Below are 27,162 nucleotides of genomic sequence, written 5' to 3'. Positions count from 1 at the left end.
AAATAACATACATCAGAGAACTTATTGTTATGGACTATACACACATGTACACTTTTATATATCTGTATGTATATGTGTGTGTGTGTGTGTGTGAAAGCTTAGTCAATTTTCTTCATGTCTAAATATCATTACATCATGTTTGTATGTTCTCATATTATAATGGAAACTGACATTCATGAATTTATTATCCAAATGTTAAAATTTTACTTACATTGTGGGGAGAAACACTTAGTTGTAGCGTAGAAAAATCCGACAGTATCGAAAATGGCTCAATCTCAAAACTTAGCTAATGTATTTGAAGTAGTATTGTAGCTAAATTTTTTTTAATTTAAATGTACTATTGTTCAATATGTTGTGAGATTTAGGTGGGAAGTTGTAAAACTTGAGATGAGAAAGAGACAAAGGGTGTCCCCCATTGTTATGGCGTTCACATGCCATGTCATGGGAAAGCAGGGACAAGGCCTTTAACACAGACACGAGTCTACACATAATGGTAAATTATTTTGTCCTTCTTTCGCCACCCTTAATCTCAATTTGCCTTCTTTTTCTTTCTCAAGTATTTGGATCATCTTTACACAAATATACACATACAGCAACATTATATTGTAGATGGATATTAGAGCTTTGAAAAATTATATATGTTAAAATTGAATTCTTGGTGATTCATAAGCATTATCATGAATCTAACAATCATAAAAGTTTGAAGCCCATCGTTTAATGAAGAGATCGTGTATTTTATGTTTGCTCAATGTTTGTAATAAATTCATGTCTTTAATGTACCTACACAGCGAAGCACGATTGAGTCATTTTGCTTAGCAAGTCATCCACACATGGCTTTGCGCTGGATTCTGAATCCTCAATAAATTTGGTTTGCCAATTACCTTTTTACCCGCTACTTCATTTTTTCCCTTTGTTTTTGGGTTTGTTTTGAAACACCTTATATATAAAATAGTAAGTCTTGTGTACAACGATCTCATTTATGTATATTTGTGAGACAAGTTGATCTAATTTTTCACTCAAGTCAGCATATATTACACAACATTTCTTATAACATAACGGACATAAATGATATTTTTGTAGTGAAGAATAATACTTTAGACATTAAATATAATATTTTCATGGATCGGATCATATATCCGTTTATCAAAATTGATCTTTGAGATGGTTTCAATGGAGTTTTTGTGTATTTCAAGCGATATCTTATATCACAATATTGCTAGTAGTATATTAGAAAATATTTCTCAACCCGCCAAAAATTATAGTTTTTCAATTTAATATATTTTAAAATGTCTATTCTGTTTTGTAAAGTAGTAGGACCTTTATGCTATCCATGGAATTGCAAGGGCACACGTCCTTAATTCACAACACAAACAAATCTATTAGGCTTTGCAAATGAAATTAATAAAATCATACAGCCATTATATTTCATAGATGTGAAGCTTGATCTTGGAATCCTACGCATATGGGATCCTTATCCCTGGATCCATTTTACGAAATTCGTGAGGTTTTCGTAAGAATTGCCACCTTTAGACGCGCTATCCTGTATGATTTTCTGGAGTTGCAAAGCTCTTTGCTTAAAAACGTGGTCTCCAAGTACTTGATCCACCCTGTTCTTGATTTCTTCCTTCCCAATGATCCCACCATCGTCATGTTCAAATGGTAACCCTACTTTCCAAATATCAGTAATGTAGCTCCTGTTGATGAATTGATCAGCAAAATAAGGCAAACACAGCATTGGAACCCCGTTGCTCACACTTTCCACGGTAGAATTCCACCCACAATGACTTAAAAAGCAAGCGATCGAAGGATGGCTCAGAACCTTCTGCTGAGGCGCGCAATTTGTTATCAGTCCCCGACTTGATATCCTCTTCAAAAACCCTTCAGGGAATGCCTGGTTTCCCACACCGGTTGTACTGTTTTCGGATCGTCTGACCCACAGGAACGGCCTTCCAGTGAGTTCGAGTCCAAGTGCTAATTCTCGAAACTGGGAAGGGCTAAAAATGGTTGTGCTTCCAAATGCTGCATATACAACCGAGTGAACTGGCTGGTGATCGAGCCAGTCCAGACAAGTGGAGTCATGTTCCAAGAAGTGGCCTGCCGAGTTTCCAGGCTCGATGCTCGCGAGGAGGGGGCCTATAGGGACGACATTTGGAGCCAGAGAGAAAGCCCCTGGCTCAAGGTCCTGTATCGAGTTACATATTGTCCAGTCTGCTGATTTGATCGCCTCGTCGTTTTGCATCATAATGTTGAATATCGCCTTCTGCCGGGACAAGATTCTAGTGTTCACCCAGGTGAAATCAGACGAGACCATGTTCGGCATGGTTGGCGCAAACTGGATTATTTCCTGTTTTAGCGGAGTTCCTGAAATAAACAATGTCTTTGGTTATGCATAAAATTGGTTAGGTTTGAATTTGTTTTTAATCAAACCAATGCACACCGTGATACACTAAAAATCAATCTAAACCAGCGGTTTGGTTTGGTTTGGTTTCCTGATTTGGTTATGTTTGGTTTGATTTAAGCTCACTCAGCTATGATGTGTACATATGCTGATATCTAGAGCTTCACGCACAAAGTTTTAATCCAACAATTTACCCGAGAGTCGATTATTTGGTAAGAACAACCTTGGACTCGACAATTCCACGATTTCTTACAAAATATGTACAATACATAATAATAGAAATCGTCCCAACAGCTGAACGAAGTGATTATGAATTGGGGAGGATTTTGAAGTATATATAAATGACACATATTTGAATGGGATGCACTTGTAAATCCATTATAATTAACAAAATTGATAAGAGATGAATTTATCCAAATAGATTTGAAATGAAAAAAAAAATTAATTCATAATCTAAGCCTGACACAGCTCTTTGTACTCCACCCCACACCCCCCCCCCCTCCCCCCCTCCTTTAACTTTAGTTAGTTTGGATATCAATTTAATGGGTTTCATATTATGACAAAATAAAATAATTTAAAATCAACCTATTAAATCTCTCTCATATCCATGTATTTTAAATTTATAGTTTTTAAATTACCCACTACAAAGACACGATAATTATTTATACTATATATGCCACTTATTTGAACAAATTATTTTACTAATGAATCATAATCTTTTAAATTTTTTTTTTTGGTAAAGAAACCGAAACAATTATATTTTATATAATAAAAAAATTTGTTTTTCTATTACTTTAGGAAAAAATTGATTTTCTATTTAATCTTATGGAGAAAGAGGAGTAAAATTTTAAAAAGTCATATATTATACACATTTTAAAATTTAAATAAATTGATTTTTAACAGTTAGAAGTTAAAACCAAATATAAAATAAGTTCGTCAAAATGCAATTTGGCACCAAAAGGTTATACTACCAAGAATCTTATTTACCTTCACCATCAATTATCCCATTTTCAATCATTTTTGGGATATTGAATCCCAACACCAACGATGCAGCTGCCGCAGGCAAGAAAGCCACAGAAGCAATTCCCATCTTTTTCGCAACTTGTTGAATCCTTCCTAAGGACTGATCAGAAATCACACAGCTGAACTTTTCGTCCTCCGACACACTGTTTTCTTTGATAATCTGCTCGACTTTCTGTGGCATACTATCGTACCAAACCTCTATGCATCTCCCTGGAACAAGCCTTTCATGGGATTCTAATCCATCTGAGATTGAAACCAAATGAATATGCGGCGAGGATGTGTCGACGATGCGGCTATGGATGATATCTAAGTTAACAAAGGTGACCTGAACGCCATGTTTGGCTAAGACTGTGGCCAGTTCCAATAGAGGGATCACATGTCCTTGCGCTGGTAAAGGGATCATTAGTACATGGGGTTTTCCCATAAAGTAGTGGAATATTTGAGTTCGGATGAATATTTTTATTTTTGGATCTTTCTATCTTGATGTTTTATAGAATGATTATGGACTCGACAAGGCGATTTCAAAAGTGATTATATAAAAACGTTGTGAAAAAACATTTATGATGGAAAATATATATACACTTTAAAAAATACAATCGAATTTTACCTTGAGTTTTCCATTTAGAGTCTGCTGTATCTTTGCCGTACAAAAATTTATAATCTTCGAAAAGAGAGAATGTTCACAATTTAATAATGTGATTAGGACTAACGGTGCTATCATGATTTGGTGTCATTTTGGCTCAATCTGCCTTATATTAATGTGTATTTCACATCATTCAATCACACTGCTTATTACATGCTGGTGTATTGTTTATTACAATATGATTGAACATCAATTCCGTTGAAATATTTTTGGATTGGACGGATGGATGACGAAGGCAAAAACAGGACAAAAATAATCTAGTTGGATTGAAATGACTGGTTTTTCTTTTAATCAAAAAATTAATATAATATTTCATTGGCAAGTCATTTCATGGGAGTTTCGTGTTCAACTGGATCTTTAAAAAGTTTGGAATCAACAATTTCAATTATTTGATCTATTGAAAGAGACTTGGTAATAGACATGTTTAGGCCATAGAGGGCCTTGGACGATATATATCCGGGCCTCCAAAACAGTGAATTAAGAACAAATTGTGAGCCCATGTTCACATTTTGGAAACAACGTTTGGATTCAATACAGACATGGCTAAATAAATTAAATCTCGTCAATTTCTGGATCTCTTGGCTTTCTATACAAATGATCAGCTCGCCCGAAATGACCTGGACCAATAAGAAAGTCCCAATTCATTGGCCTTTTGATACAATCAAATAGATAGGCCAAGGACACCATATTCTAGTAGCCAAACTGATCGAGTAAATCTCCTCTATCCCAACTCAAGTTGAAGAAATTTATTCCATGGTCACCGCTATCGCTTTTGGTTACACCAACGAAAGACACATTGTAAATTGGTCCACGCGCATCACGATAAGACCTCAGTCCTGCTACAAGTGTTGTGACAACTTTTACCGAATCCGAAAATTGTCGACCACCAGATCTGATGGTGTGCAATATTCACCCCAACCACCTACGAATGATAAGGCACATGTATCCTTGCAGGGAATATGTTTTATTTAAAATGAGATGAGTGGAAGATTTCGCGATACTCACCTCGGCAAACGGGTCAATTATTCAGGACGTTCTGTCATGGCAGGCACGATATAGCATAATTGTAGAATTATTCATTCACTACATGTATCCTTTGTAATACACAAATCATATATTCCGATGATACAACTTAGACCACACAAACCACAAGGGACATGGTTAGCAAATGTAACACTCTTAAAGAGACAAAACTAAACTGCTCCACAAATGGTCCAAGGCCGTGGCCCATTTATCCCACTGGCAAATCTTGTACAAACGTCACCATTTTTCACTGCTCGAAACAGGATATAGTCTTAGTACCTATATTGGTCATCGATATTCGTAGAAAAGATGTTATAAAAGAATAGCTTTTCTCGAAGAAAATGTAGACCGGTGGCACATTCGTCACACATCTTTTGTACCAGATAATCTATGATCCAGCCTCGCTACTTTCTATCAATGGCAAGTTCATCATTTCTTATAGATTGAGTCACTTCTAGCTCATATAAAGAAAATGGCCGCTTCCATAAAGCTACAATCAAATTGTCAACCTCAACAAAAGTTTAAGCAGATAAGCTGATAGCTGATACGATGATGACGACGACAATTTAGTCGATGTGGTGCAAGGACATGTTTCAAAGTCAGACATCATCATGTCTTTAACATGGTGCTGCCAGGTTTCAGCAACCAAGCCAAAAAAGTTAATATGTGCCCACCAATCTTATGCCATTCACTAAAAATCTGTTTTATAATTTCTTCATTCTAGTTTTGCAAGTGAATAAATAACTGTAGTTAAGTTGCCATAAATTCGAGAACCTTCGGTAAACCCAAGATTTTAATTAACAACGCCTCTACACATTTCGAGGTGGAAAACATACCTTTTTCTGAAAGAAGAAACATGCATGAAAGTCGAATCCAAAAAATGATTCCTACGGGGATATCACCCCGGGTTCCCTTTCACACAAAGATGAAAGAGAGACAGAAAGGCAGGCAAAATCTAGTATCCCACAGGAAAATTTCAACAAAAAAACAAAAAACTTTTTGGAACATGCTTTAATCTACAATATATAACCTGGTCCTTGTCTTTTTGTTGACAGAGAAATCTTTTGTTTTCCAGGTTTGGGTGGGCTAGAATCGCCACAGGTTGTCAGATACTTTCCCAATAAAATACTTATTCAAACAGGATACACAAAAATAAACTATGTAAAGAACTTACAATTTTTATGTAAGAGAGCCTAGTTCCCCATCCCTTGAATGTTAGATGCAAATGTGACGTCATGAACCCTGTAGAAGAGATGCTAAGAGAGAGGAGAAAGAATATGATCTTATATATATATCAATTAGTCATATCGTACAACTGAACTTGGAGATGATCACCAAGCCATATCCCTAGAAAACACAGTAAAGTGCATCCATACAAAATCATCTAATTGCTCTGTGGTAGGTAAGCATCCCACTCCTAAGTCCTCTACTAGCTTTTTTGGGGCAATATAAAGGATAGCATTTATACATGTTATATACTTCCTCAAAATTTGGAAAAAAAGTTTATTCTTTTTTCCAAAAATCACCTGATTCACTTGCACTAATTTCAGGAAATTTTCCCCAGTCCTCTTTTACATGCAAAATGAGTAAATCTGCATTGGATTTGCCTGCTGAGAGAGAAATATAGGACTAAAGGAATGGTTTTGATGATCACAAGGAATGGCAACCTGTTCCTTCTGGTACTGTTTTAGGCATTGGACGTGCCGAAACATATCTCTGGGGGTATTTCTTGGAAACTTTTGACGTGCCATTAGATGCTATAGAATCAGCCCCAGTTGGCTGGGCCATGATGTGGAACTTTGCAAAACGATTGATAATAGAGAACTTCTCCAGTTCATGGGATTCCACCTTGATGTCCACAATTGACAAACTCTTGTCCATTCTGAATCGTCAATTCACATACTTTCAAGAATAAATAAGAAAAATGCGATAGCTTGAAAGCAATTGATAAAAAATAAGAAGATAGCATTACATGTTAAAACTATCTTTAGTGTCTAACTGATGTGCAGCTTTGATCCTAGTCACTCAATTATTTATTTCATATACAACCAAATGCCTGTTTACGAAATTCAAACAAAAAAATTCATTTCAAATTTATGTATAAATTGAGTGAAAAGGGGTGCTCATTAATCCAATCGATTTGTGCAAGGAATCACACAAGTTAGGAGACACAGCAGCAAAGTAAAAAAATCAGTCGATGCATTTTGCATCTTAATTGACTACTTTTAAGGTTTTTCTTACTTGGATCTGCATTCCAAACTTTGATGAACATAGAAACATGAGCAAGAACTGAATTGTAGCCCTACCTTAATAATTCACCTTCAAGCTTCTTCACTTTGTCAACTAAGCCTTCAACAGCTTCGGAGAAATCAGAGGCAATACATCTTTTATAACTCTTTAACTTGTCAGGTGACCTGTGCATATTAGATTTGTTTGCGTATCTTCAAGTGTAATTGCCATGCAAAAGAAAAATTACCCAAAAAAAATATTAAAAAAAGAAGAAGTGAATTTAGCTCTTACATGCCATTTCCATCTGATGGCATTTGAGAGTTACTAGTCACCAGGCATGCATCTGCAAAGCTGAACCTTGCAGCAAAATAGGTCACCCCGTCACAATTTGAACAGGCATCTGAGGAGAGAATAACTGCAGGTGCAGGTTGAAAGACCTGTTGCATAAGCTGTGTTGCAAAAACAAGCCTTCTTTTTGCTCGAAACCTGGATTGCATATCTTCAAGGATTTCAAATTCATTTTTAACCTGATAGGATTGAAAAAATGAATGAAAGCATTAACACAGGTTTTGATGCAAAAATTCATGTAAATTCTTAAAATTTTTGTATTTCATTAGATAGTATGCCTCACTTCTTCAGGTCTTCTACTGGAAGCTTCCGCCCATTCTAACTCAGCCACTCTGCAAACATAAACAATCCAACAAGGAAATATGAACTGTTACTGTCATGTCATAATAAATGGAAAAGTAAAAACACATGACTTCTTGTCATATTTATTTACACAGATTCATCACATTTTTACAGATTTTCATTCTTTTTGAGGTATTAATTTAAAATGCTTGCCAACCTACCAAATTGATTCAGACGTTATTTGAAAATCGTAGGATCACATACCTGATATTTTGAAGCATGAATGAATCATATTGTACTTCTTTGTGCCAAGGTACCATGTCAAATGCAACTTTGCGTTTCTTTGGTTTTGAAACTGCCATATTTTGACATGTGGCATATGAAGGCAACTTATTAGGGGACGATTGCTCACTCACTATAAAGGTGGCTGCGATAGATGGCAACATACTGCTTTCAATTGCCATCCCTGAGAATCTTTTTACAGTATTGCTAGCAGCTTTTGAATCATAAATTGGGAACAATTGCCCATTTTTGACAGTCCCATCATGCTTAGAAATATATTGGGCTGACTGCAAACTGATCAGCGACTGATAAGGCGACTCAGTGTCATTTTGCTCCAGTTTATTAGAGGGCTGATGTGACTGTGTCATCAGTGAACTACAAGCAACAACATTTGCTTCTAAGTGATTCTCTCTATACAAATCCTGATCATGATTATAACTGCTTACTGAGAAAGAATTAATTATCTCAGTTGAGTCCTTCTGGATAAAACTTTCTGCAACCAACTGCTGTTCATGATATTCTGGTTTTCCTGAAGATGCACAAAACCTCTGCGCAATAAATTCGTGTCTAGACGAATTTATACTAGACTGCTCATTTGGCAGCACCGATCTAGTTTCTAGGCTACTATCTTCTGAATTGAGAGAACGAAAGAAATTGGGAGATTTTTGAGGTTTTGAGGACAAAGCATAAGGCTGAGTGGTCACATCTACCCATTGAGAGAATAGTCCGGTTGGAAATCCCACGTGTTGTGATGAAACTGAAGTCACTGCAGCTTGAGTGACTTGCTGATTCTTCAATACTGGAAGTTCTGAACTTATAAAGTCGGCATTTTTAAGCATAGAACTGTCAGAACTATAAACAAGGCCATTAGTAGCCAAGTCAATTGGTTTAAGTGAAGCTGGAGCATGTTGGTTCTCAAAACGATCATTCACATTATGGCCTGGAGGATAAGTTGAACATGAGTTCCCCTGCATGTAGGCAGTTAAAATATCATTCGAGCAAGTGGTCATATTCACAAACTGAGAAATGAATAAGAAAAACGAAGGCACCACCAAATCGAAAGATTTTCACAAGCTCAATATTTACACGAGAAATAATGTATTACGCACCACAGCCAAAGATGACTGCAGAGTCCGCTGATCCAGCGAAATAGGAGAATTATTGCATGGCTTGGCACATGCTGCAACAGAAGTTTCAGTTCGTGGTGATTCATTCTGAGCTGAGATTTTTGCACTTAAGTGCATTTCAGGTGCATGATTGATGGATGTCCTATCCTTGTTAAGAAGATCAAGCATAGTGTTGCTGCCACATAAGAAGCCACCAGAGCACCCCGAGTATGAATACAAATTGAAGCATGGAGGAAAAGAAGCATAAAGAAATAAGATCAGATGAATCCAGGAATACACTAAAACGAAATAAATGTTAATAATCAAATAAAAAAAACAGCCCTCATTTTACAAGCTCTGAGCAATTAAACAAGCATGGGAAACACAGAAATCGCAACATTTTGTTGACAATTACTACCTTGCCTGATAAATCATACTTTGACTATAAAGATCAGAAGAAGCTCTTAGAACTTGTATAGGTTCATCGTTCATTCCAGAAGATATCTTCTCTGATTCTATCGAATAACCGTGAATATTCTGCTGGACCGCCTGTGACAAGAGTATAATAGAAATAACAAATGCCGCCTTCCAGAGATAAATCTATCTTATAGAGATCCTGAATGAACTTAATTTGCAGCTATTCTATATTTTGCTTATCAATAATCTTAAGGTCAGAGACAGTCTTTTCTCAGTGAGAACGTATATATCAAGAGGTGATTATAAGCATACCATCATTTGATGATCGACCTGGTCAAATGGCTTTTGAATCTCACAAAGGGTACTTCCATGAGGCCATATGGTGCCTCTCAATTCATGATCTGCAACAGAGTGAAACTCGGCATCAAGTCCTGTTCACAAAAAGGTGATGAAGGCCATTTCCCTCGTATTCTTTTGTGATAGTTTTCAAAAAGTTAGTAAAGCATCAATTGAGTTCTAAAGCAATCCCTTCATGTTTAACCTTATTTTTGTGTCGATTTCAGAAATCATGTATACTAATAATAAACATTGAGATCAAAGTGCATAAATTAACAAAACAGATGCAACACATACCTGAGCTATTAAGGCCGGGCTGGCTGTTATTGCTAAGATGACATACATCATTTTTTGAATGCTCTTTTCGTTGACCTGACCTAATCTTGGGAAAACTCGAACCTTGAAACAGCTGACTACAACCCGTAGGATGCTTCTGCTGACAGTTATACAGGCTATTATTTGTAGGGGAGTATTGGTTGGAAACATGGGAAGATTCTGAGTGATTACCCTCTTTCTGCCTCAAATATTGGGGATTTGACTGTTGAAAACCAGGGGATGAGCCATTTATATTTGAATCATCCAGCACAATCTCAGTTTTCACACTTAGAAGGGAGGAATTTTGTAAGTCTGTATCGACCCAATTGCTGTTCTGCTTCACAATACCAATGTAATTGGAGGTTTGATTATCAGTTAATAGTTCTGAGTTCTGAAAGTTCAATCCACTCCATTCTTCTTGTAACCCACCATCACCACTAGAAGTTTCTGCCACGGCAGACTGCATCAGCGCACTCCAGCTACCACTTTGAATAGTGGGAAATCTGTCAATGTAAGATGCGTGCTCCAATGCAGTACTCGCAAATGTTTCCAATCCATTATCTATACTCCTGCTAAATGAAGATCCAAAAATGTTGTCATCTGTACTGTATAAGAACTTCTGCTCCAATGGGTCAAGAGAAGTATCAGGATCAGACGGAGCAGGTTTCAATACTTTCCTCAGAGTGAGTTCATGCCAACCCTCATTCTCTTGTCTCGCCTCAGATTCCAGAGGTAATGCACTCCTCTGAGCTGTCATTCCTTGATGGGAGTAGTTTCCATATGAGATTCCACAGCTAAAACCTTGAACAGGAACTTGATTGGATGGTAAAGACTCATCTGACATGCTTATCAGATCTGAATACAAATTTCTTTTTTTATTCAAGAGCAAGTTGCCGAATCCTGATGGTTGCATGGAGGGCATTTCTAAAGCACCATTATTGTTCTTAGTTGACAGATTTGAAGAATGATCAGGAGGCCCTTGAAAGTGAGAATATAGATCTGAAATTTTATCAATATTTGGAGTAGAAGCTCCACATAACGAGACGTCAAACTGCGGGTGTGGTAAGCCCACTTGAATCATAGAATGGTTATGATTTGGTACAATTTCCGATTCATTGTGCATACCATCATTTTTCAATTTACCAACCTATGCATTTGTGACGAATTCTGAACAGGCATAGCCCAATTCCTGGACCTGCTGTTTCCGCTGCAATTCTTTTAGCTGTTTAAAAATAATTTGATGCCGCAAAATTTGTACATCACTAAAATAACAACTGGTGACTTGGCTGGTTTGTTGTACGCAAGTAATTGGACTTCAAGAAATTTACTACATTATAAAATATTATGGTAAGACACATAAAAAGACATTCACCACTCAACAACAACAAATATTTCGAGCAATTTAATTCCCTAGGAACCGACTCATATATAAAATATCTCCCAAAAAAGAACCACAACCTACATATAGGGGAAAACATTTGGGTTAAAAGGTTTAGGAGCTTGGTATCATGCAAGAGTCCCTTTGCTTTTCTGTTGGAATTTTAAATTCTGGTCCTAAATTATGTTATTTAATTTACTTACAGGGGGAAACTATGAAGGTGAACTTTGTCGGAATTTCTCTAAGGGCAACTGTGGCTTGTTTGTTTTGTCGTTACATTCGGTTAATGATAAGTTTCCTTTAAAGATATCGACTTAATAGAGAAATTTCTGTTTTAGTTAGCTATTCATGTTTAAAGTTTCAAATACCATCTGCTACAATCTGCTATGGGACCTAGTCTCTTATCCAGTTATGCGAATATAGTGCTGTGTGACATCTTTTTTACTAATATAATAGCTTTGAATACTTATGGTTCTATTTTGCAGCTTCCTTTTTTGAAATAAATTTCATGTGTGAGTCGGCTGGGCAAGAAACTAAATCACTCGACAGATTTTGAATTGTTTGTCATTGAGTAGCAGACTCCTTCGTCTGTCTTACTGAACTATCTATTGACGTGGTAGGCTTTTTAAGTCCAATAATCTGAGGCACGAGTTACAAAAAACTAGCTGAGTAAGGAGTTGTAGATTTAGTGATCTGTGGATATTGCAACAAAAAAATTACATTTAAATATATGCAAAGCATATCCATGAGTTAGGTGAAGGAATGTGCAGACAACATAACAGTGTCCTGTTAAATAGGTATAATATTTTTATATACGTAATTTCAGCAAATAGACAGTTCGCTAATTTGCATATGTCAGCACCCAAATTTTCACTCTAAATTTCATGAAAATTCGAACGAGAACAAAAGTTCAGTAGAACCCTAACACTGTTAAACGAGCAAAAGCAGGTGACTTTATAAAGTTCCGAAAGATAATCGAACACTATATTCAGTTTCACTGATGACACAACAAAACCTTATACACAAAAACCCATGAATTGCTCAAATTCAGTCAATAACAATACAAAAATGGTGTAAAACAACAAAATGGTGATCAATTCCGAGAGATAGATCAAAACCCAAATGACAAATGAGTAGAAATTCAAAAAATAGGTTGGAAAACTAAGCTAGAACATCTTTACCTTTGATACGCACTCGATCGAAAGAGATTTACCCACAAGAACAGCACTGAAAACGATCTTAAATTTCAGTCGTAATAATTAGGGAACTTAGGGGTGGGGGTCGGCTTAGGTTTTGGTTATTTGGGTCCGACGGCATCAAGCGGGTTCTTAAAAATTTTCACTACAGTGAGTAAAGTGACGGGCGGCTCCTAATAAAATTACTTTTTTTAATACGTAATTTATTTGAAAAACTCAATTTTTTTCCCATATATATATCAAATCATTATTAGTTTTTTCTTTGCATTTATTATCCCATATTCTGAATATAGTTATAAGGAAATAATCATATTTGAAAAATCAATNAATTTTAATTTTTTAATTCATTATTAAGTATAAAAAAATTCACATAAACACAAAATAACCATGTTTTATTTTTTAAACTAGAGGAAATCTTCTATAATATTTTAAATATTTAATAATAAAAATTCACCGCTTGTATTAGTCATGAAAACATGTATTAATTTAATTCTATAAAGTCAGAGAATGATACAAATAATATTGCTGCAGGAAATTTTTTTTTCTCGGGTAAAATAATGTAGTTAAAGGTACAAAAAGGTGAAGTGTTGTGCATTGCCATTTAAGGAAGGGGATGGGAATAATTCCATTTCATACAGTTAATCTAATAATTCCATTTCATACAGTTAATCTCATTTATTAGATGAAAAATTTGAAAGCACACAACCCGAAAATTAAAAAATACCCACTACTCAAACAGATGAGAGGTCTATCTCATCACGTAAAGGAGGTAAAAATAAATCAAGATTCTAGCAAAAGACCATCATATTCTAAAAAAGGCAAATACTCAATAATAATCATCCTTTGTCCTTGATTCCTTTCACGTATTAAAAAATGCCCAAAGACTAAACCATATCTTGTTCACGAAGGGCGGTAGAACCGAAACAGTACCAAATCTTTCAATGACTTCCTGGAGGCTGCCCCGCCCCAGAAACTGTGTCGTCTAAAAGCAGTTCCGACTCAATTCAACTTCTGGTGTTGGCGTAGTCGTTCCTATCCTTTCCATCCGTAGCTTGCCCAAAATCATCAAATTTTGAGTCAATTCCATCATGATCATCACCCAATTGTCCCTGGTTATTGCCATATGGTCCTGCTGTTTCACTGTTTGACGAGAAAAAACCACTTTGGCTAGCATTGTAGTGGCTGTCACCGTCTCCCCAATTACCATCGCCTCGTGCACCACCACGGCTGAAATTGTCACTGCCACCAAATCCCGCTCCTCTACTAGGATATTGGTTACCACTGTCAAATCCACCACTTCTGGCGTAGTCGCCATCTCCACCAGTGAAATTGCCACCACCAGAACCTCCAAAACCACCACCTTGGAACCTTCCGCCACCATAGTTACCACCTGGACCACCGTAATTGTAGCCATCGCTGGAACCAAAACCACCTCCAAAACCACCACTACGAGATTTTTCTGTTGCATAGTTCACCTTTATCCTTCGGCCATGGAGTTCCTGATAAATAACAAGCAGATGCCAATTCAACATTTCAACCATAAATAATCAAGCAAGTTTATGAAATATATACATTAAAAAGCAATTATTCAAATAAAGTGCCTTAGCTGCAAGAGCTCATTATGTTCATATCTTTGAATATCCTCACCTCCGGTTATAATAAATAATTCATTTATTAACATAGCATTAAAACTCTCCATTCATTGTCTCACTTCGATGATCAAAGTTTGCAAGGAAATATGCTGATGATATCATAGGCACAAGCAAAAAGAAACAGTAAATTATGAAATAATATAGTGCATAGTTGCTGATTAAGGAGACTTTGTATCTGCCACCGTGTTTTTATTTACAGGTAGAAAGTGAAGGTAAAGAAGTCAAGCACAAATGATTAAATCTGCACCACCAACTAGCAGTACCGTTAGCACATATGACAACATTGAGCGAATTGTAAACGACTGGAGAAAATCCATTAAAGATACAGGAAAGCTATTATAAAAAGCATTAAGATCAGTATAGATATAGATATAAGCACAAAGCCACAAACATGATGATACGGTCACATACCTGGCCATCAAATGCCTGGATAGCACTGGAGGCTGCTTCAGTTGAAGTAAAAGTGACAAAAGCAAACCCTTTTGACCTACCAGTGTTACGATCAATGATAACTTTAGCTGTAAACACCAAAAAAAGGCAATAGTAGGTCAAAACTCAAAAGCGTTACCATTACAAATTAACCATACATGATAGTTGATGAACATCACTCTCAATATTCAGCAATGCCTGCTATCTTTTCATGAATTTTTTTTAAATCAAGGAAAATATACTAAGTATGATAAAACTCTCTGCTTCGGTAACTGCCCAGAGCATTAACAGCAGGATCTCCAAGAATCGTAAAATAAAGAAAACTTACTGAATGCAAATCAAATTAACTTGATTACACGAAAAGACTATACCTTCAACAACTTCCCCGTATTTTGAGAAAGTCTCACTCAAACTCATGTCATCGGTGCTATATGAGAGACCTGCAGTGGACAACAAGAATAAAACACGAGAAGCAAAAAATAATAATTAAATCCCAAAATCCACATAACCACTCGCACCTCCAACAAAGATCTTTGAAGATGTGGACATGCTCCTTATGGCCGCAAAAAGTGAAGGATTGGAGGTACTTTGTGTCAGGAAATTCCCAACTTTCTTGAGAAAAGCCATTTCACAAATAAGCCTAAAATTCTAAAAGAATAAACATAAGAAGAATCAAAATTAGCAATTAGCATGAATCATGTGAACATAGGCAGCCTGAAAAAAAAAAAAATCTTTAAAAACATATTATTCGTACTCCTCTAAAAAAAAAATCAAACCCTTCACAAGAGGGGGACAACAATGTGAAATAGCTCAAAAGTGTTGATATATCATTAAACATCATGAAGGAATTTAAATTACTAACAACATATACCCATGTTTTTCATTCGTTCACAAAAACAGCATAAAACCACAACATATTTCCTTAAAAAAATAAATAGCAGCAGATTGGGCCAATAGATTCAGAACTGGAATATCTCCAATACACCCTAAACCCCTAAAGCTGATTCAAAATAAAAATCCACTTGATAAATTCTTCCGTCAATCTTATGTAAACAACAAAAACGGGAATAACGGAGGAAAATTATATGGTTCGAGAAAGAAGAAAGCAGAGAGGCACGTAAAATCATTCGCATCAAATTCCAGTGTTTTCATTCAACCCCAAAAATCCATAAATCGCAGCGAAATGATAAATGCACTTTTAGAATCCACCAATTGTATACGAAACCAGAAAATTTCCCATAAACCCTAGTACGGATTTAATATGAAATGAATGCTAAATAAAATGTGAAAAAAAGGGAAGCTTAAGGGTAAAGCGTCTAGCGTTCGATAAGCAAAAAGATCCGAAGCACGGTTCTTAGTTCTTACCTCGGAACGGAAAGAATGGACTCCGAAATTATTTCCTTTAGAGTCTGACTCTGCTGAGCACGCTTCGATCTGCAACCTCAGTTAAATGATACGAAGATGGAGTCCGATTATGAAAGCCCGTGAGTTATGGACAAGTTCAAAACCATATATCAAGAAGCCCATGGAAAGAAGAGATCATTATAATCGGAATTTTTAATTTTTTTTTGAAAATTTTCAGTATGTTATATTTGTTTTTTTTTTTTTGTTGATAATTTTGATATTTTGTTATATGATTTTGATGTGATACGAATACATATGCACATAGCTTTGAGTAGTATCACATTCATACTCAGAAAATGACGATAACATAAAATTAACAGATCAATTATTAAAACTGAAATTCGAAAATATAGATAAAAATAATCTCAAAGAATTACACGTACAAAACAAAAATTTCAATTTTATGTAGTATTTGTTTGATTATTTTGTTAAGTACTTGTTATAACAACAAAAGTTTTGTCAGTTCCACCCATAGCTGTATTTGAAAAAATGAAATGGTATGGGATGGATCCATTAATCAGAGTTTTGAGGGTTTGAACTTAACGTAGTAAATTATATATTATTATCAAAGTTTTTTCAGCAATGAAGCATGTGAAGACGTCGCTTCACAATAAAACGGAAGATGAACTTTTTGTCGATTGTTTAACACTCGTTATTGAACGAGATCTAGTTAAGAATATAAATGAAAATTCTATTATAAATAAGTTTTATATTTCAAAATATAGCATGTGAAGGCGTCCTTTGTTATATCTGCTTTAATCATATGATGAAATAAAAAGAACAGATAAAATAATAACATATAAAAGCATGTTTGCTTGTCTATCAATCACCATTCATGATCAGCAAGAGTTTTTTAAAAAATTAAAAACTAATTAAAAGAAACAAGAAATAAATGGAGATCAAGAAAACCTGTGATATACCGTTTCGAGATGAATCACCCCCGTGCGATCCACTGGCTTCTTGGTGGGCACCGGCGCCATTCTCCGCAGTGGCGTTAACTTTGAAAACTAGGTTCGAAATGGAGGAGGAGACTCTCACACATCTCCTCTCGGGGTCTAGTGCAAATTTAAGCTTCAGTGAAAGCATCAAATTCAACTCCACCTCCTCACCAATATTTCTCCTTGCTGCGATTCAGAATTAAGATCCAGACTCGGGGTGACCAGTTTATTTATCAGATATCGCTCAACCCCGTTCATGCACAGAGTCAGATCCAACTTCTCTCCATTTCCTTGAGCGCGCTCCCTCCATCACAGAAAAATCAGCTTGCACTGATGTGGAAATTGAAAACAAGAACACTTGTTAGGAACAGAAATTCAGGAGGGTTTGTGCAAAACACGTGCTCAAATTCGACACGTAAAAAGATTTGTTTCTTGGCCAAATAAGAATGAGGCGGGTTGCATGTGTACCGGAGAAAGGGGACCTCTGCAATCTTCTGACTTTTTGTTGTCAAGGTGGAATGGTTAACGACACCATGTTGAATTTATCAATTTATGTGGAAGACCAAAGGTCAACCTGACGCCGACTTCAACTCTTGTTCCTGTGCAAATTTTGTGCATCATTCTAAATAATATAATTTTTATGTGAAATATGTGGAAAATAAAAGTTGGAAATATTGAAAATTAGTGTGTGATGATGTATGTAATGATTGAATTATTTTCAAAAAAATTCTATAAATAGATCTCTCAATTTATCAAGAAAGACACAGTTGAGTGGATAAAATTTTATAAAGTGTGTAGTTTAATATATTTTGTGAGTTTGAGATTTTTATTTTTATTGTAAATTTTTATTTTTAACAAAATAGTATTTATTGCAGATATCACATTTGAAAATACATATATTTTACTAAATCTGTATATATATAAAATCTAAATAAAATTGTGTTTAAAAGAATGAAGTATAGCTTATATGGAACCAACGATCATTCTTTGATTTGTTTCATTTTGATCCCGAGGGGCTGGGCTGACATCTTTGGAATCCTGGGCTAATAATAAATGGGCCCGTATACAATAATCAAGTCCAGCCCACTGTTTGGCCAACTCCAGCCCCCATTAGTAGTAATAAATGATCCCGTAAATATTTTAATTAGCTTTAATTCGACTCTTTTATATGGATTTTATTTATCTCTTTTTTCACTGATTTTACAGTGAAATCACATCACAAAAACTAAAATTACACATTTTTCCTTATTATTTATTAGTATTATTGTTAATTATCAACTCAACATTATAATGCTAATAATAAAATCTTAATTCCAAGGTTACGAGTTTCACTTTATCACTTTCACAAAAACTCTAATGAGACTCTCACAAATCAATTTAGTGGGTCGAATATCTTATTTGGGTCATCCATGAAAAAATATTACTTTTTATGCTAAGAGTATTATTTTTTATTGTGAATATCGGTAGGGTTGACCCGTCTCACAGATAAAAATTCGTGAGACCGTTTCACAAGAGACTTACTCTATCACTTTTGGGATAATACAACATTCTCCTTTGGTTCAACCCAATAAATCTAGATGCAATCACAAATTATTAGAGCATATATGTCTGAGACTTATCTTATAGAATAAATTCTACGTTCCAAGATGGCGAGCGAGTTTGTCTCGTGGAACAAATCTATATCAAAGTTCGTACGTAGCTAGTCCGCCAATTCTAGTGTCGTATAGAAATTTTGCTGAATCGTGTAGACTTTGATGTTCCTTTTTTTTAAAAAAACGTATGCATTATTTGACAGAAGCGAGGATGATTGAATTAAGCTTGTAATTGATGTACGGTTTGGAATTCAGGAGGAGTCTGCGAACTGCCATAAAAGGTCCACTGTGATCTGCATCTGTCATGCACCAGCTTACTGTCACCATCATCTCTGATCCATGCTTAAATCTTGGAATCTAGCAGGGATGTTGTTTTGGTTCTGAGAAAATTTTTTTATTTAAAAAATATATATGTTGCTTAATTTTTTTTACCTATTTTTTAGTGTACAATGAATGGATTTTCATTCTTTATTTTTTGAGTCGTGTGTTCTTGTATTGATTCGATCATGTCAATGAAATCTAGTACTTTGAAATTCGGGTTTGCTAGCTCTGCCACTCCACCACATCTAAGGCTAAGTGATTAATTTTGTGACGATGTATTTGACATTTACACGTCTATACTTAATGACATTTGCCAAAGGATGTTACCAAAATACGAATACTTCTGAATTGACTTTAAGGGCCTCACCCGTTCGTACAATAATGATCGCATTATTTTCTTTTAGACAAGGAAAGGGACACATGCAAAATTTAAGCTCATTTATTAAATATTAAATATATAATAGAAGCCAGTATGATAAATAAAAGAGAGTAAATGTTTCCATTAATATTGGCAAAGAGAAAGAGTTAATATTGATATAATTAATATTCTAATATTGGCTCATCGGCATGTTTCCTCCTTTTCGACTTTTCTTTACCACAAATAAAAGTGAAGATAATTAAGAAGATCGCTTCGCTAGAAAAATGAAGCAGTACTTATTAATAGAGCAATTTTAGATTCGGCTTTCTTGAATTTTTATATATTGGAAAGGCATATATATAATAATTATAATTTAGATAGAATGGTGAAGGAATATGAAAAGTCATGAGCCCTTTACTTGTGTTATTTGCATCAGAGTTGAGTTGAGTTCCTTATCCATATATTCCATAGGGTCACATTCGTATCTCAAAGTCGAAATATTTGATCAAAGGAAAAATAGAATACGCAATTTATTTCTTTTTAAAGAATGGAAAATGATAGGCTGATGGCTGCCGGACGGTGCTGTGCATGCTGCAGCTTTATTATTCAAATTTCAAAAAATGAGGCGATTTATTATATTTCCTTGACCAAACTTTTTTGTCATTAATTTTGGGACCATTTATTTTCCAATAATGTATATCAGTTATAAAAAAAAATTTATTTGTGTTTGCTGCTTCTATCTCGAGGATATATATGTAGTTAGAGGACATTTTGGTTTTGTTTCTTCGATATTTAGCATTCTAAAATGTGTTTTTAGGAACTATATATGGAAAAATATGGTAGATGTTTGTCTGTCTGTTTTTTATAATTATTTGGATATATTTTTACTTTACATGCATGACATCTTGAAAGCATGCGTTTGGTTAGTTATATCCCATAGTAAATATTTTTTATTTTTAAAATATAATTATGTATTATAAATCATATGATTATAATGCAATATCAACAACAACAAAAATCATTCATTTTACATCTTAAATAATATATTTTAATTTTTATCTCAATAAAATAATTTTTATTCCAGCGGTATCATTCCCAATAATTAGATCAACTTCTAAATTAGCTTTTATACAAATATCGACGGATATGTAATAACCATTCCCAAAAAATCACTCCCCAACATTTATACTAATTTTTACGATTCGGAAATTTTAAATCATACAACCCAATGCTATATTTATATCCTATCAATGGAACAATCATTAATCTCAACATGCACCTTTAGCATTAGCTACTCACAAATTTCATCAATGTTAGTCATCATGCATGCTACTCCAAAATTTTCACTTTTTGACTAAAATCGTCGAAAATTGGAAAGAAAACATATGATTGTTAGCATATCTGACGATATTATTACAAAATAATTTCAGACAATTATTGATATCACGTTCATGCGACGGATTAAGATAAGCTAGCATCAATAATTGGGCCTTATAACACGTGATGAATAATGATGCAGTAACTAGCTAGTGCTAGTCCTTCCATATATTGAAATCGGATCGGATTGGATTGGATTGGATTGGATTGGATTGCGTGTCAGGATTGGGAGGAAAATTTTATATACCCACATAAAGCTAAATTATATCAAATATGAATCTAACTTAATATTAAAAGTGGGTGTGCAACCAATTAATTTAATTTAATTAAATTGAATTTATGGTATTTATTAACATATATTAATTTTTCATGTTATTTTTCCTATTTATATATGATATCACTGATTATTATATATATGCATATGTATATATTTATATGTTTGTTAGGCCATCCTGCAATAGTACTCGATCGATCGGAAGATAATATCAATATTTGAAGAATGCTAAAAGTACATTGCCAAAACAAAATATTCCTTTCACAATGAAGTAAGAAACCCCAACACGTCTATTATCAATATTCTTCTAATATAATGTGCACGTTCTAATTTGCCAAGCAAAAATAGAAATTGACATATATTCCTTAATTCAAAATATTTTCATCAGTAATCACTACTATGTTCTTCCATAATTTTGTAAATAATGATAGTATTGGGTGCAATAATTGTCCCTAATTGGTAGAACGATCGAACCGTGTTGTTTGAACTGTTGTGCGCAGTTTAAAAGATTTGAGTTGCACCATTATCACTAGCTACAGCTTTTGGTAAAGCGGTAAGCACTCGATTCTATCAATTGGTATTAGAACCAAGGTCACGAGTTTGATTCTCATTGATTGCAAGGAGTGCAATTATTGAGAAGGAGATTGTTAGGTACAATAATTGTTTCTATTTGGTAGAACGATCGAAATATAGTGCTTGAACTGTCGTGCGCGATTTTAAAAAATTTGAATTGCACCGTTACCACTAGCTATAGTTTTTGGTAAAGCAGTAAGCACTCGGTCCTACATATAAGTTTTTTGTAAACACTGATGTGCCTTAAATCTATGAAAATATTTTGAATGAAAAATAATAATTTTGTGAACTTGATTATTAGAACTAGTTTAGTCTCATTCCCACATTTATATATCCGGCATACACAATCAATTAAGTTAAAAAACGTGAAATCAATTCGAAACCGTGTTTTATGAAGTTGAAAAATCTCAAACTTTTAGATTCAATTTATGTTTTAAGGTACTTAAGTTCATGTATTAAACCAAAACAGAATCTTTAACCCCTTGTGCAATTTAAGTTATCACAGGTCTCTAAGGCCGCACCTTAATTTGGAGGCCAGGCTGTGACATAAGTTTATTACGCATCATTATTTCATCCAACGTTTGACTCAAGATCGACAAATTGAAGTTAGTAATCATTATGTCATTCATATATCATACATTCTTCATCATTACATCTCACGAACCAAACCGTGCGTAATAGAGTTAATTCCCAACTCAACATAGTTTAAACCGACATTAAATTGTATGTCTTGGTTTGGTTTACATATAAATGTTGTTTATCTGGGGAAAAAATGTTGAACAAAAATAAAACTTAGATTTTTACAAAAATGGACACCGCGGCCAAAACTGAATAATATTTCATACCTGAAAATTCGATCGATCAAACGTCTGATGTGATCTTATAGTTATTCTCAAATTTCTCCTACAGTTTGATACCTGCCGACTTTAATTTGTTCCTGCCAAACAAGATTCCCCCTTTAATTTTCTTGTAACAATTGTTTAATTACATTCAAAGAATTCAGCAGGGCTCTACGAAAATCACACTGCACGAAAATAATGTGGTCCTTCTTCTCAGCATACAGACTGGGAGAATTTAAAATACAATCAGACTGCCCCTCATCACTAACCAAAATCAACATGACAATAATTTAAAATGCTCACAAATATTTACTTGATTGGATTCCGATTTACTATATAATTATCTCAAAACCTGGCCTACTGTTTTAGCTTATTTTTATAAATTTGCTTTAGGTTTTCTGTCAAAATGGATTAGTGATATATATTGCTTTGTATATTTATATAAGTTATAACGTATTATCCAGTTTGTTCTTATTTAACGTGTAAAGGTTTAGGGATGAGATATTAATTGATTATATATGTTTGTTTTCAAAGTCATTCCATTCCACAAGCCAAACTATGTCAAAATTTAATCTTTTAATTCAAAAGGGACAACTGCTTCTACTGATCGCGAATGGTCGTAACCTCCTGGCCCGTATAAAAGTTCTGACATGCTAACTTCAGTTCTCTTGCAGATAGCATCTGTCAAGCCATGTGATATATATATACTAATATAGCTAGCCATGCTGAAGAAGTGAAGAATTATATATAAATCAATAATAATCCCTTTATTTTCGTAATATTTTATACATTTCTCCTTCTGATCAGACAGAAGAAATTAAATATATAAATATGAATTAATTCTAGACAACTAATATATTATTTAAATTCATTGACATGTTAGTTAAGATGTTGATTATGTAGGATGCAGGCCAGGCGTGGGTGTAATTAAGTTAACTGATAAGATTTTTGAAAACAACAGTTATCTGTCATAAGATGACTCACGTGGCTTCTTGTGCACCAATTCTTCCATGGACCCGGGTCAGATGAAGCTGACGCCCATCTTCTTTTTCCTTTGTTTCTTTACAAATATGCATATAAACTTGACATCAAAAGGAACGTTTCATTTGAAATCTGAATTCACATGTTTTTTTTTTGTTCAGGTAAATCTCGTACAGGTTGCTGATGTTTTCATGATTGTGGTAAAAGTGTTTTTATAGGCAGCATGTTTAGTTTACTTGTATAAAACAAGTTGTTGTAATTATATGATTGAGATCTGTTCATAAATATGGATCGTCTAGAGTTTCGTAACGTATTTGTGTGTTGGACATTAACTGACTCCTTTTAGCTAGTTTTTTTTGGGTGTAATTTGAAGAGGATTTCTCGATCTCACGGATCACTCTTTGACGTGCAGAAATTAAGTATTATCTGGAATTTCTGCTGCCATGGAAGAATCTTGAGGGTCTGAACTGGGATTGAAGCCTGTGCACTTAAACCTAAGAGGGTTTTCCAGAAAATACATTACATGTATTATTTTTGCGAATTATGAGAGACGTGAGACGATGATTCGAAAAGAAAACACCGCATCTGATGACCATGCCAAAATCTTTAAGCCCTCGTCAAGTACTTCGTTTAAAACATGGTCCAGATCGAACGACCCTCGTATCGTGCGTGTTTCTCGAGGATTCGGAGGCAAAGACAGGCACAGCAAAGTGTTCACAGTTAAAGGCCTTAGAGACAGGAGGATCCGGCTCTCGGTTCCAACCGCCGTACATTTATATGATCTTCAAGAACGATTAGGCCTGAATCAGCCGAGCAAAGTGGTGGATTGGCTACTCAAAGCTGCAAAGGATGATATTGATGAATTGCCTCCGCTCCAAATTCCACCAGGGAGCTTTTGTCATAATGTTCATCAGATTTTTGGTTCTAATCCTCATCAAGATTTTATACCTCGTCATGACAAACAAGCGGTTCTGACAATCGGTCCTGGAAGTATAAACTGGTTGAATCATGATCAGTTCAAAAATCCCAGATCGAATTTCCTTTGGGGATCGTCCAAGGATGCAGCTCTAGGAGAAACAAGAACCATTGATCAAAAAGATGAAAATTCTGCAAGATTTCATGAAGAACAAGGTGCATATGTTTCTGCAAACAATTTCTTAACTAGATCGAACATTGGCTCATCAAGTTTTCTGAATCCTACTGCAGTACCTTACAATACCTTTCTCAAATGGGATCCATCAAATTTAACGTTGTCACAATATCCTCCAAAAAATCACGCCCTTTCTGAAGATCTGCATAATTTTAACCTACTTCAATTGCCATATTCAACACTTTCTGTCCCATCCGGATCTCAACAGGTTCTCATCTATCAACCTGCTGGAATATCACAATCTTGTTTCCCTTCTCATGTTTCTGCCATGGATACCGAATTTGTCCTCAAAAACCAAACTTTCCAGGGGTTGCAGTTGTCGAATTCTTCCAATATTATTCTCCCGTCACAGAACAGCTCCAGAAACGAGCGAAACAAAGACGTGGGATTTCATTTGCACTAGCCTAATGAGAAGCATTATATTGTGATAAATTTTACAGGCTTTGTTTATATCTTCTCCTTGTCTTACTGTCTTGCTGATGAAGAGAATTAAGCTAAACCTCGTTAAAGGCGATAAATGGATAAAGCGAGCACAAATCTTCCAGGTTCGAGGGTAAAGATTTAGTCTCCCTTGCTACCAACGTAGCGATTTCATGGTTGATACATGCAACAGGTCAGATACAGATTCTGGAAAATGCATCTTCATCAAGAAAATAGTATAGAATTCCAATCAAACACTTGCAATAGATAAAAATGGCAGGTGATCAGTACACTTACATGAGTGTGTGATGTATTTTAAATTATTGTTTACCAATGTTTCCATATTATGTATTGCCCGGATTCATAGCCTACTGATAATATTATTTAGATTGGTTTTGTGAAAAAAGTGTATGATACATTATACACATGTAATCGTAATGCAGCTCATACATTCTGTTTCCTTCATGCTTCGACTCTCAGAAAAAATACAAATTAAAGATCTCAAGTTTCTGTGCTTATTACTGATCTTGACACAGATAGTTTTTTTATTCTATATCGTGGTAAATATTCTGTTATATATATTCATGTTTTTAATTATAACAAGACACAAATTTTTTTTACTAATATTATTAAGTGGCTTTTTTATAATTGATAGAAACGGAATTGGATTTTGACCATTGAACGAAGGGTACAAAATCAATCAGATTTCTTTTTCATTTTCTTTTTGAGAAATAATCGAAACAAATGAAACAAAAATGATCTAATTAACATAGGAAACATATGGATGTCATAAACCTTCTGCTGATCTTACAGCAAAAAGGATTTCAAAACGTAATATATGTAGGCAAGTCGAATTTCTTGGTACATATCCCAAAAACTCTCTTCAAAAGCCCGTGGGCATTGGCCCTAGTGGCACAGTGAATGTCATTTGTTGACATCGGCTTGTGTTTGAGCTTTTATCTCCTCTTTTGTAAATAAATTTTTTAAAAGTTTTCAGAAAGCTCGATCGGTCCCAAACCATGCGTATATGTGGGTGTTCAGATATGGGTTTATCGATCTTTACATGAAACGCCTGTCTGAATAAGGGAGAAATAAACAAGATTGAGGTATAGGGGTTGTTCTTAATTTGAGGTAGCTAGCTAGCTAGGTATTGAATGAGACAGCTTTTAGTCATCTCAATTTCACACAAGATGCAAAGAGTTATGTGTGTGGCAAGTCAAGCAGTAAATATTAATAAAGTACTCATTCAACATTGTTTTTTTCATTAAAAAATAAAAAATTGTAATTTTATTGGTATAAGATGATCTGTTTTGGATTTTAATTACTTTAATAATTTATAAATGTTTGGTTTTCATCCATTTATTTGAATTTTTTTTGTTTTTATCTTTTCACCCGAAAACACTAAATCTATAAAATATTGTTTATTTGAAGTCAATATTATATTCTCCTACAATGTCGGAATAAAACTTATACTATATATATTAAAATCTATATAAGCAAAAATAAAGATAAACAAGTTTTTTTTCCTATCGTTTTGAAATATTGGTGTCGTTTCGTTTTATTTTTTTGTTTTTTTTGTTTAAATTTATTTTATTTTGTAGTATAGTGTTATTCTCACTATATGAGCTATGTATTAGAGCATTAGTGTCAAATAAATAATAAACGATGGAGTTACTGGTTTTTGGCTAAAAAAGGGACAAAAACAAAAAAAAAATCTAAATTATAAGATGAAACAAAAAATTAACAAATTAGATTATTAAAACTCAAAGCAATCCAACTTACATAACTGAAATTGAATTTTTTTTCAAAAATAAATATGAAATGATTTTGCAGTGTGTGGTCCAAATGGAGAAAGAAGAAAGGTAAATAAGGAGGTGC

At 34.5% G+C, this 27,162-nt stretch overlaps 4 protein-coding genes across 19 annotated transcripts; 1 reads left to right on the top strand and 3 right to left on the bottom strand.

Annotated features, from left to right (window-relative positions):
• Positions 1 to 1,184: 1,184 nt before the first annotated feature.
• Positions 1,185 to 4,018, bottom strand: LOC140960400 (UDP-glycosyltransferase 83A1-like). The gene is made up of 2 exons (XM_073418654.1): positions 3,386 to 4,018; positions 1,185 to 2,361 (listed from the first exon to the last, which is right to left on the bottom strand). Exons 1-2 carry the CDS (start codon positions 3,843 to 3,845, stop codon positions 1,472 to 1,474), a joined length of 1,350 nt encoding a protein of 449 aa, XP_073274755.1. The 5' UTR covers positions 3,846 to 4,018; the 3' UTR covers positions 1,185 to 1,471.
• Positions 4,019 to 4,496: 478 nt separating this feature from the next.
• On the bottom strand, positions 4,497 to 13,118 carry LOC140970810 (uncharacterized). Of its 12 annotated transcripts, none has more exons than XR_012174191.1 (12): positions 10,385 to 12,941; positions 10,064 to 10,182; positions 9,753 to 9,883; positions 9,338 to 9,530; positions 8,211 to 9,196; positions 7,948 to 7,996; positions 7,608 to 7,843; positions 7,394 to 7,501; positions 6,755 to 6,969; positions 6,614 to 6,679; positions 5,070 to 6,329; positions 4,498 to 4,986 (listed from the first exon to the last, which is right to left on the bottom strand). XR_012174191.1 is itself a non-coding variant. In XM_073432725.1 (12 exons), exons 2-12 carry the CDS (start codon positions 11,523 to 11,525, stop codon positions 6,217 to 6,219), a joined length of 3,357 nt encoding a protein of 1,118 aa, XP_073288826.1. In that variant the 5' UTR covers positions 11,526 to 11,729; positions 12,962 to 13,118; the 3' UTR covers positions 4,498 to 6,216. The 12 variants fall into 12 exon arrangements, 11 of the variants coding, with proteins under 11 accessions (XP_073288829.1, XP_073288826.1, XP_073288832.1 ...); XM_073432725.1 differs by adding an exon at positions 12,962 to 13,118 and having other exon boundaries at positions 4,498 to 6,329; positions 10,385 to 11,729; XM_073432727.1 differs by having other exon boundaries at positions 4,501 to 5,366; positions 6,262 to 6,329.
• A 575-nt stretch (positions 13,119 to 13,693) lies between these two features.
• Positions 13,694 to 16,552, bottom strand: LOC140970809 (uncharacterized). 2 transcript variants are annotated; one of them, XM_073432723.1, is made up of 5 exons: positions 16,423 to 16,552; positions 15,576 to 15,705; positions 15,429 to 15,497; positions 15,040 to 15,146; positions 13,694 to 14,475 (listed from the first exon to the last, which is right to left on the bottom strand). In XM_073432723.1, exons 2-5 carry the CDS (start codon positions 15,682 to 15,684, stop codon positions 13,981 to 13,983), a joined length of 780 nt encoding a protein of 259 aa, XP_073288824.1. In that variant the 5' UTR covers positions 15,685 to 15,705; positions 16,423 to 16,552; the 3' UTR covers positions 13,694 to 13,980. The 2 variants fall into 2 exon arrangements, with proteins under 2 accessions (XP_073288824.1, XP_073288825.1); XM_073432724.1 differs by having other exon boundaries at positions 15,576 to 15,697; positions 16,423 to 16,549.
• Positions 16,553 to 23,753: 7,201 nt separating this feature from the next.
• Positions 23,754 to 25,424, top strand: LOC140970808 (uncharacterized). 4 transcript variants are annotated; one of them, XM_073432722.1, is made up of 3 exons: positions 23,807 to 23,939; positions 24,135 to 24,845; positions 24,921 to 25,424. In XM_073432722.1, the coding sequence occupies exons 2-3, from the start codon at positions 24,275 to 24,277 to the stop codon at positions 25,265 to 25,267; spliced, it is 918 nt and encodes a 305-aa protein (XP_073288823.1). In that variant the 5' UTR covers positions 23,807 to 23,939; positions 24,135 to 24,274; the 3' UTR covers positions 25,268 to 25,424. The 4 variants fall into 4 exon arrangements, with proteins under 4 accessions (XP_073288820.1, XP_073288821.1, XP_073288823.1 ...); XM_073432719.1 differs by having other exon boundaries at positions 23,754 to 23,875; positions 24,127 to 25,424; XM_073432720.1 differs by having other exon boundaries at positions 23,798 to 23,884; positions 24,135 to 25,424.
• Positions 25,425 to 27,162: the final 1,738 nt, after the last annotated feature.

The sequence above is a fragment of the Primulina huaijiensis genome, chromosome 2 (assembly GCF_012295235.1).
Source record: "Primulina huaijiensis isolate GDHJ02 chromosome 2, ASM1229523v2, whole genome shotgun sequence".
In the NCBI taxonomy this organism is placed as follows: Eukaryota; Viridiplantae; Streptophyta; class Magnoliopsida; order Lamiales; family Gesneriaceae; genus Primulina; species Primulina huaijiensis.
The sequence above is the reverse complement of the archived record's forward strand: the minus strand, read 5'-3'. Positions and strand labels throughout refer to the sequence as shown.

Bases quoted from the DNA above. Each gene is read 5' to 3' on its own strand.
- LOC140970809 (XM_073432723.1), bottom strand. From the start codon at position 15,684: ATGGCTTTTCTCAAGAAAGTTGGGAATTTCCTGACACAAAGTACCTCC. The intron at 15,498-15,575 runs GTGCGAGTGGTT...TGTCCACTGCAG, and splicing joins TTCAAAGATCTTTGTTGGAG to GTCTCTCATATAGCACCGAT. The intron at 14,476-15,039 runs GTATGTGACCGT...GTTATTTATCAG, and splicing joins TCCAGGCATTTGATGGCCAG to GAACTCCATGGCCGAAGGAT.
- LOC140960400 (XM_073418654.1), bottom strand. From the start codon at position 3,845: ATGGGAAAACCCCATGTACTAATGATCCCTTTACCAGCGCAAGGACAT. The intron at 2,362-3,385 runs GTAAATAAGATT...TGTTTATTTCAG, and splicing joins TGGGATAATTGATGGTGAAG to GAACTCCGCTAAAACAGGAA.
- LOC140970810 (XM_073432725.1), bottom strand. From the start codon at position 11,525: ATGCACAATGAATCGGAAATTGTACCAAATCATAACCATTCTATGATT. The intron at 7,844-7,947 runs GTGAGGCATACT...CAATCCTATCAG, and splicing joins CCAGTAGAAGACCTGAAGAA to GTTAAAAATGAATTTGAAAT. The intron at 6,970-7,393 runs GTAGGGCTACAA...TTGACGATTCAG, and splicing joins CTTGAAGGTGAATTATTAAG to AATGGACAAGAGTTTGTCAA.
- LOC140970808 (XM_073432719.1), top strand. From the start codon at position 24,275: ATGATTCGAAAAGAAAACACCGCATCTGATGACCATGCCAAAATCTTT.